This window comes from Anolis sagrei, chromosome 1 (genome assembly GCF_037176765.1).
Source record: "Anolis sagrei isolate rAnoSag1 chromosome 1, rAnoSag1.mat, whole genome shotgun sequence".
NCBI classification, from domain to species: Eukaryota; Metazoa; Chordata; class Lepidosauria; order Squamata; family Dactyloidae; genus Anolis; species Anolis sagrei.
The window spans coordinates 333,326,398-333,346,606 of NC_090021.1; the positions used below are offsets into that span (position 1 = coordinate 333,326,398).

Here is a 20,209-nt window from a genome sequence, read left to right on the forward strand (position 1 = left end):
GTGGGAAAAGGAGAATGGAATTCGTCTTGTCTCTTTTCAATTTATAGTTACCTTTTTTGTTTCTTGGAACCCTTCCTCTAAGATTTGGATCAGTTGCTTTTTCTTCAAGGGCGTTTCAGGGGGATATATATAGAAGAGATATTCCAGCATCTTCCTGTAGTTCCTGGAAAGAGAAAATAACATAGCAACAATAAGGAAAAAGAGGAGCCACTGCTGGAAAAAAATATTCAAAGGATGATGTAAATATATCATGGGACTTTAAGCCTCTAGTTGATGCACAGAATGGAATATGTCTGCCTATTTGGATTCAATTCATAGTCTTGTTGTCACTCCTTCCTTTTGGAGAATTCCCTTTAAAATGTGCTCACTTACATGGACTCATTTAAATCTTCTCTGTCCAAAAATTGCTGGAACTTATCCTCAAATCTCAGCCGCAGCATCCGATTGTGCACCCTAATGACACGGTTTACTTTCACTCCTGTGATGCCGTATGGTTTGAAGTCCCAGGCACAAAATCGTGAGAGAATTAACTCATAGCAGGAATTAAACCTAGACCAAGAAGAACAGAGGGATTTGTGTCAATTGAACCACCAAAAGAATTATGGATGAAAACTTTGGGTTGCTGTGAGTTTTGTGGGCTGTCTGGCCAAGTTCCAGAAGCATTCTCTCCTGATGTTTTGCCCACATCTATAGCAGGCATCCTCAGAGGTTGTGAGATCTGTTGGAAACTAACTAGTGGAGTTTATATATCTGTGGAATGTCCAGGGTGGGACATTCCACTCTTATCTGCTTGTGGGAAGTGTGAATGTTACTAGTGGCCACAGATACATGGTATACGGTAGACTCCTGCAGAGATGATACCTCTTATCCTTTGCTGAATGTAGCATTAGTTGGATTTTCAGGATTTTTTGCAGAAGTCTATCATATACCATGGAGCTGTGGACAATTCTACATAGGGATAACCAAACACGGTATTTCCAAACACGAATCAAGGAACTAATTCAACCAGAGAAGTCAGCCGTAGCAGAGCACTTGATGAACCAACCTGGACACAGCATATTATTTGAGAACACAAAAATGCTGGACCGCTCCAACAATAACACAGAGAAGCCATTGAAATCCACAAGCATGTGGACAATTTCAACAGAAAAGAGGAAACCATGAAAATGAACAAAATCTGGCTACTGGTATTAAAAAACTTTAAAATCAGGACAGTAAATAAAGAGCAACACTCAAGAAACAGGGGAGTTCCTGACAAGAATAAATCAAGGCCAGCTAACACCTCCCAACAAAGGATTCCCCCAGGCATCAACCAGCCAGGTTTTGAAGCTGCAAGGCCATTCAATGCTAATTAAAGTGGCCATTTGCAACATCCACACTTGCTTCAAGCAGACAGGAGTTCTTTCTCTCACCCTGAACATTCCACAGATATATAAACCTCACTTGCCAAGTTTCCAACAGACCCCTCAACTTCTGAGGATGCCTGACAGAGATGCGGGTGAGATGTCAGGAGAGAATATTTCTGGAACATGGCCATACAACCTGGAAAACTCACAGCACCCCAGTGATTCCGGCCATGAAAGCATTCAACAAATATAACATTTTTGTTTAGTGCTGCCTTGAGTCCCTTCAAGAAGATGGTGATGGGATACAAGAATAATGTTGTTGTTGTTGTTGTTGTTATTCCATTTCTACTGAAGTCTAAAGCATACAGTTCCTGCTGAAGTCTAAAGCAAAAAGTTTCTACTGGCATCTGAAAGTAAATTGTTCCTAATATGGAGTCTTGAGTCCTGAACCATCCCAGCTCTGATCACATGGTCATCCCCCCTCACATCAAAGAGTTAAGGTAAATTTACATACCAATACACACATATATAATACCGTAAGCAATCTGAATCACATGCATAATAAACAAGCCTAGTGGAGGCTTGAGAAGGCTGCCATTTCCAACAACAGAGACCACCAAGGAGCACATGTTCATTTGTAGGTTTTCAGTAAGAATATTTGTTTATGCTGGAATACACATTGGCTGCATTCAACTATTACATTTGGAAAGATCTGGAATGGCGAATGAGCATGAACACTTCAAGTCCTTTCCTCTTTCATATGCAATAAAGAATATTTCCTGTATTCCTCAAACTACAGATCATCATATTATTCACAAGGACTGGATCAAGAGACTACATTGACTAGCCCCATCACATAATAAAACAGAACAGAAATAACGAAGTGGGCAGCTGAATTCTATTGTGGCATCGACGATGGACTATGATCTTCTATGATCTGTCTACCTCAAGTGCTTAGTGGCTGCTCATTGCTCCTTGGCCTATCACTGAGTTAGGACTCAAATGGGACTACTAAAGATAGGCAATGTTTTCTGTTTTTTGAGTTTGATTTTATCATGGCTCTCACTGTCCTTATTAGATTCACAATTTTAAATTTGGTGAATGTTTATCCTAAGGGGCTTCTTATACATTGTTCTGTCACTGCTGGGCCTGTAGTTGGTTGATGTAACCTTTGCCCAGCGGGAAGCCAGGGGCCTAAGGAGAAGTTCTCAGAGGTTTCCACTACAAAAGAATCTTCAGATGGCTAGAGAAGTACAACAAAGTCTTTTATTAGTGAAATCAAACAGGAACTTCAAGGCTTTCTGGATAAAGTATTGGTTCTCTCAATCTTGTCCACAGGGGACAGGCACTGTCTTCAATAACGTTTTCTTTAAAGGAAAATTCCCCTTTTTAACTTCTTCCAGGCTGACTAAAATCCAACCCTCGCTGATGCGTGTTCCGCTACCGGGCCGAACTGCTTCTCGGACGCCGAGTGGACCTACCAGCGAGGCAATGGATATTCTCCAGCTGGAGTTCTTTAGTCTTTAAGGCTGTTTTCCTGGAAATTCCCAAAGCTGTGGGAATGCTTCCCTGGAGTTCTTAGGAGACTCTTAAAGCTGTTCTCCTCTGGATTTCTTTCCTTTCTGTTTCTGTTGGAATTTCTGTAACCCTGGAAATTCTTAAAGCTTGAAGCCTTTGTACAGGGGAAGTTACACACATCCTATACAAAAGTTAACCTGGCTGAGACTAACTAACAAAATGGCTCACTTCCCTTCCAAAGCCCAAAAGGGGGGCGGGACCAGGGAACCTAATGATAATTGAAAAGCAATTGACCCAATAACTGCAAAGTAAGGAAAGCCATCTAACTGCAAAGGCATAGAACTTTAAAATACATGCAGTAATCAACAAATAGCAAGATAAGCTGGAGCTCCTGGTGCGGCTGTACCAGAACATACATCTTTAAAATAATAATAAATGAACTAATAAATTAATAAGTGCATGTCAAATATTCACTAGTTCTATCTTGATATGTTGGAACATAAATACGGGATCACCTGCATGTGCTCTATCAATAAGTTGTAATGGTAGCTCACTGAACCTCTAAATTGCAGTTTATGCAATTACTCTAAAACAGGTTTGGATCATAACACAATCAAAGACATGCATAGCAAAAGTTTAAAAATTCATCTAGCAAAACAAAAAAGGGGAGGGAACACCAACACACTACATACTCAAGTTTTAAAACATCTGAAAACAGCTGTACCAGGCATCACTTGGTGAACCTTCTTCAAAGCGTATATTCCCCACTGATTCCAATTCAGTAAGTAAAAACTGCACTGCCAAATTACTGTTTTTCTTCTTCTTCTTGACTTCAACTTGATAAATGGCCTCAATTCTACAACAGGACAAACAGGAAACATTCAGTTTAGAAGGCTGAAAAACTGTCAAGCTGCATCGACACTGCCAAAATACACTGCTAGTTTCAGAATGCAAATTAACCGGATTATATGAGACTATACTGCTATATAATCCATATAACAGGGCCTCTGGTGGTGCAAAAAAGTACTAACAATGAAGATCATTTCTTAAAAATCAGCTTTTCATCTATCTAGGGGCAACTATGTAGGTAAAGGTCAATCAATTAATTAAGTCAACAACAATAACGTATTTTATTATGGTCCAAAGACCTTTAGTGCACCGCAGGTGTACACGGTATGCAGGTAATGAGATCAAGTCGGTTGACTAAATATTGTAGCAGTGTTTATATATTAGTATGGAATGGAATTCTAATAACTTGCAACTTTTAAAATTAGTTATATTCTACCTTCAAAAATTCCAAGGTGGCATATTTCTGCCCACTTTACCTATCTCGCCTTCCAGTCGCCCTGCCAGTTTGGGGAACTTGGAGAGTGAGTCACATCACCTACAACACCTCACCTTGCTTGTGAGTAATAGGTCTGTTAAAAAAACCACACTTAATGTTGAAATGTCCCACTCTACAACAGGAGTCCTCAAACTTTTTAAACAGAGGGCCAAGTCGCAGTCCCTCAAACTTGTTGGAGGGCTGGATTATAATTTGAAAAAACATGAATAAATTCCTATGCACATATTTTATTTGTAGTGCAAGAAACACTTAAAAACAATGCAATAATTAAAATAAAGGACATTTTTAATAAATATAAACTTATTAGTATTTCAATGGGAAGAGTGGACCTGCTTTTGAGATAGGATTGTTGTTGTTGTTGTTGTGTGCTTTCAAGTTGTTTCAGACTTTGGTTGACCCTGAGTATCCAGCTCCCAGGTCTTAGTTTGAGGAGCCCTTGCTCTACAACATTGTTTGCAACAATCCTTGTGGCAATATCTACACACTCTAAATCAGTGGTTCTCAACCTGTGGGTCTCCAGATGTTTTGGCCTTCAACTCCCAGAAATCCGAACAGTTGGTAAACTGGCTGGGATTTCTGGGAGTTGTAGGCCAAAACACCTGGGGACCCAAAGGTTGAAAACCACTGCTCTAAATTCTTCCAGGAAAAATGACATTTTATATAGATGTGGCTGGATATCTTTGCTGCCTCCTCTAGTAGAGAGGGTAGTTAGAGAAGCCCAAGACAGAAAGCACAGAGATACTTTGGACTACCAACTCTCAAAATTCCTGGTTGAGAAATTTTGGAGACATTCAATCCAAAAAGAAGAAGGAAATGAATCCATTCCTGGCTTCTTTGAGAGAACAACAAATATAAGGTCTACGAAGCCCTTTGCCCACTGAGCCCCAATAGCAACCAAAAAGATATACTTCACCCAAAGTACATACTCCTCTAATTTTTTGTTCCAGAAGTTTATTCTTCTTCGCAGGCACTCTAATTTATGCAAAAACTGCTGCTCAAGATTGTTTTCTTCCTGGCCCTCATCTGAACTCCCAGCTTCTTCATCTGACTTTTCACATTCAAAGTCTTGATTGGAAATAGATTTGCACGCTTGCATTTTGCCAGATGTTTGAAGTTCTGACAGTTCTTGTTCCAGCTGTTATAAAGAAAACAAAAAGCACTCCAGACTTCTGTTTGTAGCATACATCACATTACCTATTTTATAGAAATCTGAGGTGCAACTGTAGTAAATAAAACAAATCACAACATTGACAGGACCTCAAAAATTACACTATGTAACAAAATTTGAAAAAAATTCTGTTCCTGGTTTGTAAGTGTTGTTTCCTGTTTAATTGTGTGGAACTTAGTTTGACAGTAGCTGTTATAGTCCAGAAACTTCGTTTTGTGGATGCCACAAACTATGTTAAATTGATTGAGACTCTGTGAGATATTCATTGAAAAACTATAGCAAAATATGCTGTAGGACGTCCCACAAAAACAAAGTTTTTGCAGCTAAATACACTTTCCCCACATTTTTATGATAGAACCAAGTAGGAAATGGCATTTATGACCCAGGAACAAAAATCATATTACACAATAAAATCAAAACCAAAGGTTTTCACATTCACATTTCCTAATAAAAAATACTTGGGGGGATATATTCAGAGGAGTACCACAACCCAGGATGTGTGAAAAGTACCTTAGACATATCAGTGAAAAGGTTTGATAAAGGGGCATAAGTTGCTTCCTTATAAGCATTCTTGCACTAATGATCAGCCTCAGCCACCACTCACAAAAAGTTTTATATATGCTGATGACCTTGGCCTAACAACATAAGCAAAAGTCTTTGAAACAGTTGAAAACCAACTTACTAATCCCCTGAAATACCTCTGCAGCTACTACAAAGATAACCACCTGAAGTCTAACCCTGCCAAGACACAAGTATGTGCTTTCCACCTATGTAAATGTGAAGCCAACAGAAAATTGAAAGTTACCTGGGGAAGCCAAGAGCTCGAACACTGTTCCCATCCTAAATATCTTGGATTTAAAGTGGATTCATCCAGACCTCATCACACTAGTGAATAAATTCACTTTAAATACGGTTGCTGCCTCCTGGAGAATTCTGGGGTTTGTAGTTTAGGGCCTTTAACAGCCTCACTAAACTACAAACCCCAGAATTCTTCAGGAGAGAGAAACTGGATTTAAAGTAGATTCATTCTCTAGTGTGATAGAGGACTTGGTGTCACCTTAGATCGAATAATAACATGTAAGAAACAATGTTTGAAGACGAAGCACAAAGTAGCTGCACGCAATGACAGCCTGTGGAAACTTACTGGCAGCACATGGGGTTCAGACCCAAAATTAATAAGAGCATCAATTCTGAGTTTGGCACATGTCTGTCCATGTAAAGCAGGTGAACATAGCATTGAATGAAATATGGAGAATAATCACAGGATGTCTCAAGCCTACACCTGTTGATAGATTCTATAAGCTAGCTGGCATTGCCCCCCTCCCACCCACCCCGATGTGCAACAGGAAGTTGCTGCCAATGGCGAGAGAAATAAGGTTTAACAATGTGAAAACCATCCACTGCATGGCTACCAGCCTCCTCCCAGCAGACTCAAATCAAGGGAAATCTTCATTAGAACCACTATTTCTCTTAATGTTTTCCCCGCAATAGCAACCTGGCAGATCAAAAGGCAACCTGGCAAAATGGCACAATCTTGAAGACTCCTCCACCTTGTGCAACTGTGGAGCAGATCAAACAACTCTGCATCTGTATGCTTGCCCATAATGCCCTGCCTCATGCACAGAGGAAAAATGGTTTAAAGCTACAGACAATGCGGTCGCTGTTGCCCGTTTCTGGTCTAAAATTATTTAGTCACTTGTACTTCCTCTATTTTATAAGTTTTATAGTACCTATTTATGCAATGCTTTTGACATGAAATAAAAAGTGGCTTCCTTGAGGTGTAGAAAAATGTAAAAAATGTTTTCTAAGAAGCACAGAGATAAACTTTGGGAGGAGTGTTAGAAAGGTTATTGAGGGGGAAATGAATGTTCATAGGTAATGACAGAAATGCCCCCTAGAAATGCATTTTAATTAGAAAAAGTATGGTTAAGTGTCCAAGAAAGCAGATGAATTTAAAACGCAATATCTGACCCCATTGGAAACTATTTCACTTCTCCATATTATGTCCTAATGCTGGCTGAGTCCAGGTCACACATCAGAACAATCAAATGTTGTGGGACTCCCATTCCTTTAAGAATAATTCATAGTTTTTGGATTATACAGTCAAATGCTTTGTTATAAATGTTTCCTCTGAAACATCTGCAGGATCAGGATCAGAATCAAATCGGAGACCTGTGTAAGAAACCCTATCTATCCCCCAATATAGTTACTGAGCCAGAATGTACTGTTCTGATGTTGTGACCTCCTTTGCTTACGTTCTTGACATTACAGGTGAAAAGTTTAATACGATCTTCTGGCAACTTCTGTAACTTGGACTTCCTTTCTTTCAGCTTCTCAAGTTCTTCGTTCAGCTGCCTGTGGGTGCACTTGATACGCATGTTGTAATACATCACCTTTTTCAACACTGTGGTCTTCCAAAGAGACAGAGAGAAAAAGAACAGCAAAAGAGACGGGTCAAAGGAGAGAAATCTTATTTTTTATCCAATAAAACCACAGCAGTTCAAAACCACTGGTTTATCAGGTGCATGGATGACAAATCATAGATATGTGTTGTCAAAGGCTTTGATGGCTGGAATCACTGGGTTGGTGAGTTTTCTGGGCTGTGCAGCCATGTTCCAGAAGCATTCTCTCCTGACATTTCACCCACATCTATGGTAGGTACCCTCAGAGGTTGTGAGGTCTGTTGGAAACTAGGTAAGAGAGGTCTATATATGTGGAAAGTCCAGGGTGGGAGACAGAACTCTTGTCTTGAAAGAACTCTAGGAACAATTTGCTTTCAGATGCCAGTAGAAGTTTTTTGCTTTAGACTTCAGCAGGAACTGTATGCTTTAGACTTCAGTAGAAACAGAATAACAACAACAATAACAACAACTTTATTCTTGTATCCCACCACCATCATCCCGAAGGGGCTCAGGGCGGCACTAAACAAAAATTTTATATTTGACAGAGGCTTTCATGGCTGGAATCATTGGGTTGCTGCAAGTTTTCCATATTGTATTGCCATGTTCCAGAAGCATTATTTCCTGACATTTCACCTGCATCTATGGCAGGCATCCTAAGAAGTTGAGGGGTCTCTTGGAAACTAGGCATGTGAGGTTTTTATATATCTGTGGAATGTTCAGGGTGGGAGAAGGAGCTCTTGTCTGCTTGAGGCAAATGTGAATGTTGCAATTGGCCACCTTGATTAGCCTTGAATGGCCTTGCAGCTTCAAAGCCTGGATGGTTGCTGCTCGGGAATCCTTTGTTGGGAAGTGTTAGATGGCCCTGATTGTTTCCTGTCTAGAATTCCCCTGTTTTCTGAATGTTTTGGACTGCAACTCCAACAATTCCAAACAGCCTACTGGCTGTTAGGAATTGTGGGCATTGCAGTCCAAAACACCTGGAGGGCTGAAGTTTGCTCATGCTTGCTCTAAAGCATCCTAGTTCTTGCCTGTATGACTCCTCTGCCCCAGCAATGGCTTATATACAAATTTAGTCAGGCCGTTCAGGTCTACGGTTCCTCAGTCTGCACTCACCTCTGCCAGGTCCTTGATCTGTTTGGGGGAAACCTCGTAAGTGTCGAGCCTTTGAAGCTGAGGGAGATGATACAGCACATGCGTCGCATAATTGCAAAGAAAACAGACAGGGTTGGGGTCATACTGGGGATCATTCAGGCACAGGTCTGTTAAATGAGGTAGTCTGGCCAGGTTGGTGATTTCCTTTCAAGAAAATCAGAAACAAACAGAATTAAACATCAAATGCATTTCAATTTCTAGAGAAACAATGCCATGCCTGTATGCAAGGAACCAATCCATATTTCATTTATCCTGGTTTCACTTATTCATTTAGACATGTAAGTGTATGTATAAGTTATACACCCTTCTCGGTACCTCCATCATTCATTTTATTGAAAATGACAGCGTTTGCTATGGTCTCACAGATTCATATGACATTCGGGAATGTATCCTCTGTGGACATGAGAGTCAATCAGAGGTCAACAGAAGTGACGGCAAAGAACCCAATTCTGCTAGTATCCACAAGAAGGATGACTCAAGACTTACTTTGAAAGAACATATTTGATTTCCAGACAGGTTTAATTTTTCTATTTTTCCACTTGGATCCAAGCAATATCCTAAAATGCAATAAAAGCAAAAGAGGAACAATATGCATTGTTTGTTTACTGTACGTGTAACTGGTTTACAGTCAGTTACAATATAAGACTATACAAAAATCAATCCAAACCCAATCCAAACCCAACAAGTTAACACCTCTGGAAGGCAATTATATGAATGCAAGATATCCAATGTTTCATAATAATAATAATAAACCTTTATTTATACCCCGCTACCATCTCCCGAAGGACTCGGTGCGGCTTACAAGAGGCCGAGACCAAATACATCAACAAAACAACAACAACAACAATAAAGCAAAATAAATGAACTCATAAAACAAAGCAATAAACATTAACAAAACATCACGACGCATTAAAATCTGCATGGATCTTCCATGAAAAATCTATAATAAAAAAGTTCTGCTGGATCATACAAAGATCCATCTAATATTCAGGATAACATTCATATATATATATTTTAAAAACAGGGCACCTCAATGATCACAATCTAGCCTTTCAAAACATCTAATAAGAACATTGGAACATCTAATAAAAGTGAGGATATTCCATATGCAATAAAAAAGAACAATCACTCAAAGTCTGAAGCCCCATTTACAGAGTCATATAATGCAGTTTAACTGCATCGAATTGCATTATGTGGCAGTGTAGATAAGGACTGGGGCAGGGGAGAAAGCAAAATAGTTCTTCTTGATCCTATCTCTTTATTATTACAGAACCTGATGGACAGATGCTTCTGTGAGCACACAGATATATGCAGATATATATCTCTATCTATCTATCTATCTATCTACACACACACTCACACACACACTTATCCTTAATGTGAGCACCAAACATGTGGGGCATGGGGGCATGGGATGCACCAAAAGGAGGCAGGCATTTTGACTCATTTCTTTATTTTGCTTCGCATATACTTGAGTATAAGCCAACCTGAATATAAGCTGAGGCATCTAACTTTATCACACCCCCCCCCCCAAAAAAACCCTGGGAAAATGTATTGACTCGTGTATAACCAAGGGTAGGAAATGCAGCAGCTACTGCTAAATTTCAAAATAAAAATAGATATCAATACAATTGCATTAATTGAGGCATACATAGGTTAAGTATTTTTGAATATTTACATAAAATTGTTATTTAAGATAAGACTGTCCAACTCTGCTTAAACCATTATTCTAACCTTCTTCAACGTAAATGTATTATTATTTATTTTGGACATTTGTATCCCGTCCTATCTCAACCTCCGCAGAGGGACTCAGGGCGGCTAACAAACCGGCACCCCACGTATAATAATAATTTTTATTTAATACCCACCACCATCTCCCCAATGGGGACTCGGGGCGGCTTACTTGAGGCCAAGCCAAACAGAATATTACAATAAAATAAAACCAAAACACAATAACAACACAGTAAAATACATACAACATATGAGTATCAACCCCCCCCCCCCAAAAAAAAACGATAAAGCAAACTCATACACAATAAAATAACAATGAGCGGGCCGCATGTATAAGATAAAAAACTAAAATACTAAAAATACTAAAATCAGGATGAGACAGGGATGGAGCAGATTGTTTGTGAGGGAGAAAACATGTATCCTTTCAATAATAGGAGAGTAAAATAATGGAAATGTAATAATAACAGTAATGATAGAGTAAAATAATAAATGTAATAAAAATAATAATAGAGTAAAATAATGTAAATTTAATAATAATAATAATAATTAGACGCAATTGGCACTGACAAAATCGGTACTGACAAAATTACCATTTGTCAGCTGCAAAAGGCCACCCTACTGGGATCTGCAAGAATTATTCGCCGATACATCACATAGTCTTAGACACTTGGGAAGTGTCCAATGTGTGATCCAATACAACAGCCAAGATAGTGATCTTGTTTGTTGTGTACTAATTTTGTTATGTTTCAAATAATAATAAATAGACTAAAATAATAAATTTAATAAAAGTAATAATAATAATAATAACAAAATAAAATAATAAATAACCTTAAATTAAGTATAAGCTGAGAGGGCGTTTTCAGCCTAAAAAAAGGGCTGAAAATTTCAACGTATACTCGCATATATACAGTAATTCCTCCTTGTTCACCAGCTTTCTCATGTCTTCAGTGTATTTTTTAAAAAAATCATACATAGACCTTATGAATTGTATACAGGAAAGCATACCATCTTAACCCTGAGCAATTAAAGCCAGTGCAACACCTTTAGATAATGCTCAGGTCAGGACTCTGGAAAGTTCCAATATCTTGCTTTTGCTTCAATGGACTTCAATTGTCACTTTTTCAAGTTCAAAAATAACAATTCATTTTATAATAATTTCTAAAAGTTTGCACAGAAGGGGCATGACATACTGTAATATCACTTACCTAGTTTATTAATGAGATTCCCAGCCAAATTGAGGTCTTTCAGTTTCTGCAGTGCATTCAGGCCCTGGAAACATGATTTTTTTTTTAAAAAAATGGCTCTGTGATCAGAAATACTGTAAATCTTTTTTTAAAGACAAACTTATTAATGCAGGATGACATACATCTGTGTTGCGCAAAACAAATAGGTAATCAATACTGCCTCAGTTGTGAAATGCCTTCTCAAGATAGTTCTGCCTCATTTTGACAACACAATAAAGCTTCCTCTTCAAGAATTATTCAATTCTTAATGTCTTACAGCTGATATTTTTTCCTTGTATGGTAAAAACTTGGGAATATGTGTTCATGATAAAAGTTGTCTTTACTATAAATTTGGTTGTCTTATTCCTTATTTGTGGCGTTATATTTGCAACTGTCAAGGACATTGCTTGTTGGGCAGGATATAAGTACCATAAAGTTATTTATTTATTTATTTATCGTGTCAGGAGCAACCAGATATTTGTACTTGTATCAGTGGATGTGGCTCTTAATGAGACATGCCGCATTATCACGAGGTGTCTGCGCCCTACACCACTGGAGAAATTACACTGCCTAGCCGGTATTGCACCACCTGACATCTGCTGGGAAGTATATTTACTTTGGTCACTTAATCAAAGTGTCCAGAATAGTGAGTCACTGCTCATCAGAGACATTGAGAGAATTTGGTAGCTGCTCAAATAGGAGTGTGATGTGCTCCCTACAGTTAGCCCCAGTTAGCAACCTAAGAACTTTCTGTTCTTGGTCTGCTCCCCTGAACTGTGCCATAATTTTAAAAATAAAAGCAAATTAAAAGCCAGGTGTCAGAAGCTTGTCTAAATAAAAGAAGTCCTACCCTCAATTTATTCAAAGGAGAATTAAAACAACAGTAATCAATATGCAACCAAAACACCGACCATACCTCTATTTCTTTAATCTGGTTCCCATTCAGCCAAAGAACCTCCAGCCTTGTTAGTGTCTCCAGATTTTCAATAACTGGAATCATATTGCAGTAGAGGCACAGCTTTTGCAAAAGAACACATTTTTCTAAACCAGCAATTTTCTGCAAAAAAGGAAACATATCTCAATTAAAGTAAAACAACAAGAAAAGTCAACTGAAGGCCCAGGCTGGGTCTACGTTGCCATATAATCCAGTATCTGATCCCAGATTATCTGATTTGAACTGGATTACATGAGTCTACACTGCCATTTAATCCAGTTCAAAGCAGATAATCTGGGATCAGAAACTGGATTATACGGCAGTGTAGAAGGGGTCCCAGAAACAACTGCTTAACTTCCTCTGTAGAGCGCAATTGAATATCTTTGCTGTGGAACACATTTATTCAATTCAAGGTTATAGAAGAGGAAGGCCTCACGTGGTGTCATTGTGCAAGGATGCACTTTGGACACTGCACACAAGGTCAGGAACAGGAGCACATTAAGAAGCCTTTTGCAGGCCAATACACACCACACAATCCTGCATGTACAATGTCACACTTTACTAATGAGGTTGTGTTGTAAGACCACTGTGTAACTCCATGCTCCAACTTTTTGATTTTGGCCATTTCTCTTTGAGGAGAAGTGGATACGTTTACAGAAAAATGACTTTTACTTTGGGGAAAAAATGTTCACACTTGCAAGGCAGGGTTAGGCAATTGTGGCCTCCCAGATGTTTTTGGTATGTAATTATGGGAGATGCTGTCGAAAAACATTTTTTTTAAATGGCAGTTTCTCATCCCCGCTTTAAAACTTTTATTTAAGTATGTCCATAAATTGCTCTTTAGCAGATTACTGGAATAGCCATTTTCCAGCATCTCAGCACAGCTGTGACTTTGTTGTTGTTTATTTGTTCAGTCGCTTCTAACACTTCGTGACTTTATGGAAGAGCCCACACCAGAGCTCCCTGTCGGCTGTCGCCACCCCCAGCTCTATCAAGGTCAAGCCAGTCACTTCAAGGATCCCATCCATCCATCTTGCCCTTGGTCATCCCCTCTTTCTTTTTCCTTCCATTTTCCCCAGCATCATTGTCTTCTACAAGCTTTCCTGCCTTCTCATGATGTGGCCAAAGTACTTCATCTTTGCCTCTAATATCCTTCCCTCCAATGAGCAGCCAGGCATTATTTTCTGGAGTATGGACTGTTTTGATCTTCTTGCAGTCCAAGGCACTCTCAGAATTTTTCTCCATCACAGTTCAAAAGCATCTCTCTTCCTTTGCTCAGCCTTCCTTATGGTCGAGCTCTCATATCCATAGGCTACTACGGGGAATAATATGTTTTAACTATGCGGACCTTTGTGGACATTGTGATGTCTCTACTCTTCACTATTTTAACGAGCTTGGTCATTGCTCTCCTCCCAAGAAGGAAACGTCTCCTGATTTCCTGGCTGCAGTCTGTGTCTGCGGTAATCTTCACGCCTAGAAATACAAGGTCTGTCACTGCCTCCACGTTTTCTCCCTCTATTTGCCAGTTATCAATCAGTCTGATTGCTATCATCTTGGGTTTTTTTTAATGTTTAACTGCAACCCAGCTTTTGCACTTTCTTCTTTCACCTTGGCTATAAGGCTCCTCAGCTCCTCCTCACTTTCAGCCATCAAAGAGGTATCATCTATATATCTAAGTTTTCCAATGTTTCTTCCAGCAATTTTAACTCCAACCTTGGATTCATCAAGCCCCGAAAGTCACATGATGTGTTCTCCATACAGCTGTGACTAGAATCCAGATTTTCAAAATGCTTGTTAATCCTGCCTGATGAAGCAAAAAGTTTGGAATCCCCTCAGGGATTGATAAAATTATTGTAGCCTGACATTTATTTATTTATTTACGACATTTATATGCCGCCCTTCTCACCCTGAAGGGGACTCAGAGTGGCTTACAAGATATATATACATACAATATACTATATTACTAGCATAGTACAATATCAATATTAAGTATTACTATATTGTATTATACCATTATATTGTAATATTATTAGTAATATTACATGTAATATAAATATATAAATATTGTTGTTGTTCATTCATTCAGTCGTCTCCGACTCTTCGTGACCTCATAGACCAGCCCACACCAGAGCTCCCTGTCGGCCGTCACCACCCCCAGCTCCTTCAATGTCAGTCCAGTCACTTCAAGGATGCCATCCATCCATCTTGCCCTTGGTCGGCCCCTCTTCCTTTTGCCTTCCACTTTCCCCAGCATAATTGTCTTCTCCAGGCTTTGCTGTCTCCTCATGATGTGGCCAAAGTACTTCAACTTTGTCTCTAGTATCCTTCCCTCCAATGAGCAGTCGGGCTTGATTTCCTGGAGGATGGACTGGTTGGATCTTCTCGCAGTCCAAGGCACTCTCAGAACTTTCCTCCAACACCACAGCTCAAAAGCATCTATCTTCCTTTGCTCAGCCTTCCCTAAGGTCCAGCTCTCACATCCGTAGGTTACTACAGGGAATACCATGGCTCTGATTATGCGGATCTTTGTTGCCAGTGTGATAAATATAATATCATACTATTATTATTAGTAGTAGTAGTAGTATTACATTGCATTACATTACAGTACACTACTTTAGAGGGAGTGCCTTTCATAAGGCCCATGAACTGCAACTATACCCGTTACTATACTACAGCAATTCCCTTTCAATTCAGCCAGGCATATGTAGGAACTTTTCCCAGCATCTACATTTGCAGGATTGCTAGTTTTTATATGTGACCACCTTTCAAACTAGATAATATACTTAGCATGGATTTAGACATTGTGTTCTTCTAAACGGTGAAACACTACATAGGAGTGACTGTCCTTGCAGATGTATTCTACATTTAGCACGTTTTGTCACTGGACTGAGAGGATCATGGCTCCCCAGTCCAAAAATACCTGAAGATTTACATAATTCTGCCTTGAACATATGGCATTAAGAAAGAACAATTTATGCCACCCTGCTTTATTCTGTGACCAGAACAAAAGAAAAGATAATACACTGACTTACTGTCAAGCAGCACTCTGCCACCCACAGCTCTTTCAATAATGGGCAGTTCTCTAGGTCAGAGATGTTTTGGATGTTCTGCCTAACAAGAGTTAGCCTTGTCAAATTGGGGAAATATGACAAGCCTACTATTTTTGGGTAGCCGGAGAAAAACATCTCTAGGCTTGTGACTGAAGTTCCCTCCTGCTCAACTCTCTCATAAGACAGTCCATTAGAAGTGCACTGGAAGAAAAGAAAACATAAGCATACAATTATTTCTGCCCTCCCCAAAAAACACCTCTCAAACAACTAACTCTTCTATTTTGGGTATGTTTGTGTATGTGGTGGTATTATTAATATGAAAAGCACACACTTTCTATGAATCCTGAAAGGCCCTGGCTGCAGGATGTTGGCTTGTTTTTGAAGAAAGAAGAGCGCAGGGGTTTTGCTGCAAAAATGAAAAAGTTATTAGGAGGGACTGCTTACCCGCAGTACCCTAAGGGCCTCTCCCTAAATCAGTGGTTCCCAACCTTTTGTTTTCACCAGGGACCACTTGACCAGGGACCACTCAATCTCACACCCTCACTAACCCACACTTTTACCCCTGCATACAGAAAACATAAAACAAACACACTAAAGGGGAGGTTATTAGTAGTCTGCAGATGGAACAAACACAAAATCTTCCTGTCTCATGCACAAGCTGTGGCATGTTCAGCTTCTTCATGCAACAATTACTCAATTACATCTGCTCCAAGTGTAAACAGATCACTCACATGGAACTGAGGATCCAACAACTTGAGGAAGCAAAGGGAGCAAAGATGGCTTCTTGCTTCCTCAACTTCTGTGGGAAGTCAGCTGCCACTTGAGCTCGGGCCCTGGCTTATATAGGTTAAACACTCACTCCCAGAGAGCTTCAAAGAACAGGAAACAATGAGTCACTAATTGCTTCCCTGAAACTGTCAATCACTGCCTTGCCTCCCAAACAACACAACACTCAGAGTAGCTAGTCTCAAATACACACTCAGATTTCTAATGTACTCCAAGACAAGACTGCCTCCACATCCATTCTATTTAGAGGATATTGGAGCAATTTCTTGTATCTTCCACAGAGTTCTTCCAAAGGTTTTTCAAAAACAACCTGGTTGACCCATGGTTTGAAGGGCAAACTGTCTCCTCTCTGATTTTAAAAAAGAAATTGGGAGTCATAATGCTATAGAGTAAAAGGGCTATTTTATTGCTCAATTATAGCTGCAAACATATAATAAACAATGGAGTGAAGGATAGCTTTTTGTTTTAATATGTATCAGAAAAAGCAAATAAAATATGCCAGGTGAAGCCAGCCATTGCTAGAAAAAAAACTGGGACCACTATAAAAAAACCAACAACAAAACCCCTAAGACATTCAGGAACAAAATCCGCAATCTCCTGACACATTTGCTCCATACAATAGCCAGCCAGTTTGCCTCTCTTCCCCACATTAGTTTACTCTCTTTTCGAGTGAACAGAAAAAACTCCTACCGTAGAAGTGGCAACAGCCAGCAAAAACCAAGGTGTTATATCTCAGGCCCCTTCTACACTGCCATGTAATCCAGATTATCAAAGCAGCTAATCCACATTATCTGCTTTGAACTGGATTATATGAGTCTACACTGCCATATAATCTAGTTCAAAGCAAATAATCTGGAATATATAGGGCAGTGTAGAACTGTATAATATAATCATATAATCAATTTCAAAGCACTGGGTTGTTGTAGGTTTTTTCGGGCTATATGGCCATGTTCTAGAGGCATTCTCTCCTGACGTTTCGCCTGCATCCATGGCAAGCATCCTCAGAGGCTTGCCATAGATGCAGGTGAAACGTCAGGAGAGAATGCCTCTAGAACAAGGCCATATAGCCCAAAAAAACCCTACAACAACCCAGTGATTCCAGCCATGAAAACCTTCAACAATACAATTTCAAAGCAATTAACTGCATTATATGAGTCTACACCAATAACAGAATGCAGTTCAATGGCGGTGTAGATGGGGTCTACCGGTAAGTTACGACAGAATTTTCAAAGTAAAAGCTGGATATTTCTTATCCAGAAATTCAAAATACTCAAAAATAGTACAAAATAGGTAGCTAATAACACCTTTGCTTTCTGATGGCTCAGTGGACTAAAACTTTGTTTCATGCACAAAATTATTATAATTATTGTGCTGTCGAAGGCTTTCGTGGCCAGAATCAAATATTACAAAGATTGTTTCAAAAATTACCTCCAGACTATGCATATAAAGTGCATACAAAACATAAATGAATTTCATTTGGGTCTCACCTCCCAAACATCTCATTATGTAAATGCAAAACTTCCAAAATAAACTGTGCTTTCACTTTGGATAAGGGATATTTCACCTGTATGCTCAAGTTATGGGCCTGTACTGCCACCTACTGGGTTTCTAAATGTCAAAGATTAAAAAGCCCAAGATCCTTGGAATGAATCGGGCTTTGCTTTTACCCTTGACAAATTCATGGAGACTGATTCTTAAAAGCACCAAATCCCATCTGATATTGGAGGCTAAACAGGATCAGCTCTGGTTAGAACCTGGACTACGACCCAAAACCTAGTTGGTGACCTATTATTTCCAGGTTCCTGCGAGTTCAGCAAAGCTTGTCTGGAATTTGCAATATTCTTTTATTCAACATTTCTAAATATGTGTCCCTTTGTAAATACACCTGCTACCAGATATTTGGGCTATTTAATAATAATAATAATAATAATAATAATAACAACAACACTTTATTTGTACCCCGCTACCATCTCCCCAAGGGACTCGGTGCGGCTTAGAGGTCGAGCCCAAACACACAATACAAGCAATAATCACAACAATACAAGCAATTAAAATAAAACATAAACATATAACATTATCAATAAGGCAACATACAATTAAAACTATGGGAAGGCCAAATGTAAAATTAAAATTGGAAATCGTGTTGAACATGGACAAACCAGTGATAGTGGATGTTTTCATGAATACGATAAAAACCTACCAGCTCCTTAATGATTTCATCAGAAGCCACGTGGTTCTGGGTATCAATTTGGATCATTTTCTGAGCATTTCAGCTTAACAGACATAGCCTAGGACCTAGAAAGGAAAATGGAAACAGAATTATTTGTTAGAAAAATAAGACATGAAATTTGAATGCCGCTGGGATCAACAGAGAATGTGAGTTTAAGCACTAACACCTGAAGATATTACCGGTATCCTGATAAGAATAATATTCTGGCTATTCTGCCTTCGTTAGACTACATCTGGAATACTGTGTCCAATTCTGGGCACCACAATTGAAGAGAGATGTTGACAAGCTGGAATGTGTGCAGAGGAGGGCAACTAAAATGATCAAGGGTCTGGAGAACAAACCCTATGAGGAGCGGCTTCAAGAGCTGGGCATGTTTATCCTGAGGAAGAAAAGGCTGAGAGGAGACATGATAGCCATGTATAAATCTGTAAGGGGAAGTCATAGGGAGGAGGGAGCAAGCTTGTTTTCTGTTGCCCTGGAGACTAGGATGTGGAACAATGGCTTTAAACTAAAGGAAAGGAGATTCCACCTGAACATGAAGAAGAGCTTCCTAACTGTGTGAGCTGTTCAGCAGTGGAACTCTCTGCCCCGGAGTGTGATGGAGGCTCCTTTCAAGGCTTTTAAGCAGAAGCTGAATGGCCATCTGTTGGGGGTGCTTTCAATACAATTTTCCTGTTTCTTGGCAGGATGGAGTTGGACTGGATGGCCCACGAGGTCTTTTCCAACTCTGTGATTCTATGGTGAAGAGAATAATTTTGGACAGAAGCATAGTCTATTTCAATATAGCTATTGAGAAGGCCTAACACAGATTTTTTAAAAAAGATTTTAATTAATTATGTTTGGGTTTTGTATTTTTGTGTTTGACTGTGCTATGACCTGCCTCAAGCCATGGAAAGAAGGAGGTAAGAAATTATTATTATTATTATTATTACACAACCGTTCAATGATAAGGCTTCCCACCAAAATGGAACTGTAGAGGAGAATCTACTGAACAAGCCAGTACCTGCCACATACAAATAGTGCCATCTGTTGAGGAGTTACAAAGGTGGAGGCATTACTTTTCATTCAACCCTTGTAGCATGCAATGTTGTCCACCGTTCCTAGCTCATGCTAGCCCGTGCGGAGATAGGGTTTTACTCCTCTTTTCAGCCCAAATCAGCCATCTGTTTACATATCAGTACATTATAGATATCTTGGATTACAGTATTCTGTTTGTCCTGTTATACAAGGATGGTCTGCTATAACAGTGTCCCTAGCAGCACTCTTCTGTATAGTATGGTGGCTGACAAAGAAATACAAATAGTACAACATCTATTTACACATG

At 39.3% G+C, this 20,209-nt stretch overlaps 1 protein-coding gene across 1 annotated transcript in view; it reads right to left on the bottom strand.

Moving 5' to 3' along the window:
* The window catches only part of LRRC9 (leucine rich repeat containing 9), an 86,432-nt gene that overhangs the window by 62,480 nt on the left and 3,743 nt on the right, over positions 1–20,209 (bottom strand). The window contains exons 3-13 of the mRNA XM_067463057.1: positions 18,856–18,950; positions 15,852–16,070; positions 12,802–12,942; positions 11,868–11,931; positions 9,418–9,488; positions 8,893–9,075; positions 7,633–7,788; positions 5,136–5,344; positions 3,589–3,720; positions 373–549; positions 52–163 (exon numbers count right to left, since the gene is read on the bottom strand). Coding sequence (XP_067319158.1) covers positions 52–163; positions 373–549; positions 3,589–3,720; positions 5,136–5,344; positions 7,633–7,788; positions 8,893–9,075; positions 9,418–9,488; positions 11,868–11,931; positions 12,802–12,942; positions 15,852–16,070; positions 18,856–18,912 — 1,521 coding nt within the window. The 5' untranslated portion in view covers positions 18,913–18,950. The remainder of the gene's footprint in view (positions 1–51; positions 164–372; positions 550–3,588; positions 3,721–5,135; positions 5,345–7,632; positions 7,789–8,892; positions 9,076–9,417; positions 9,489–11,867; positions 11,932–12,801; positions 12,943–15,851; positions 16,071–18,855; positions 18,951–20,209) is intronic.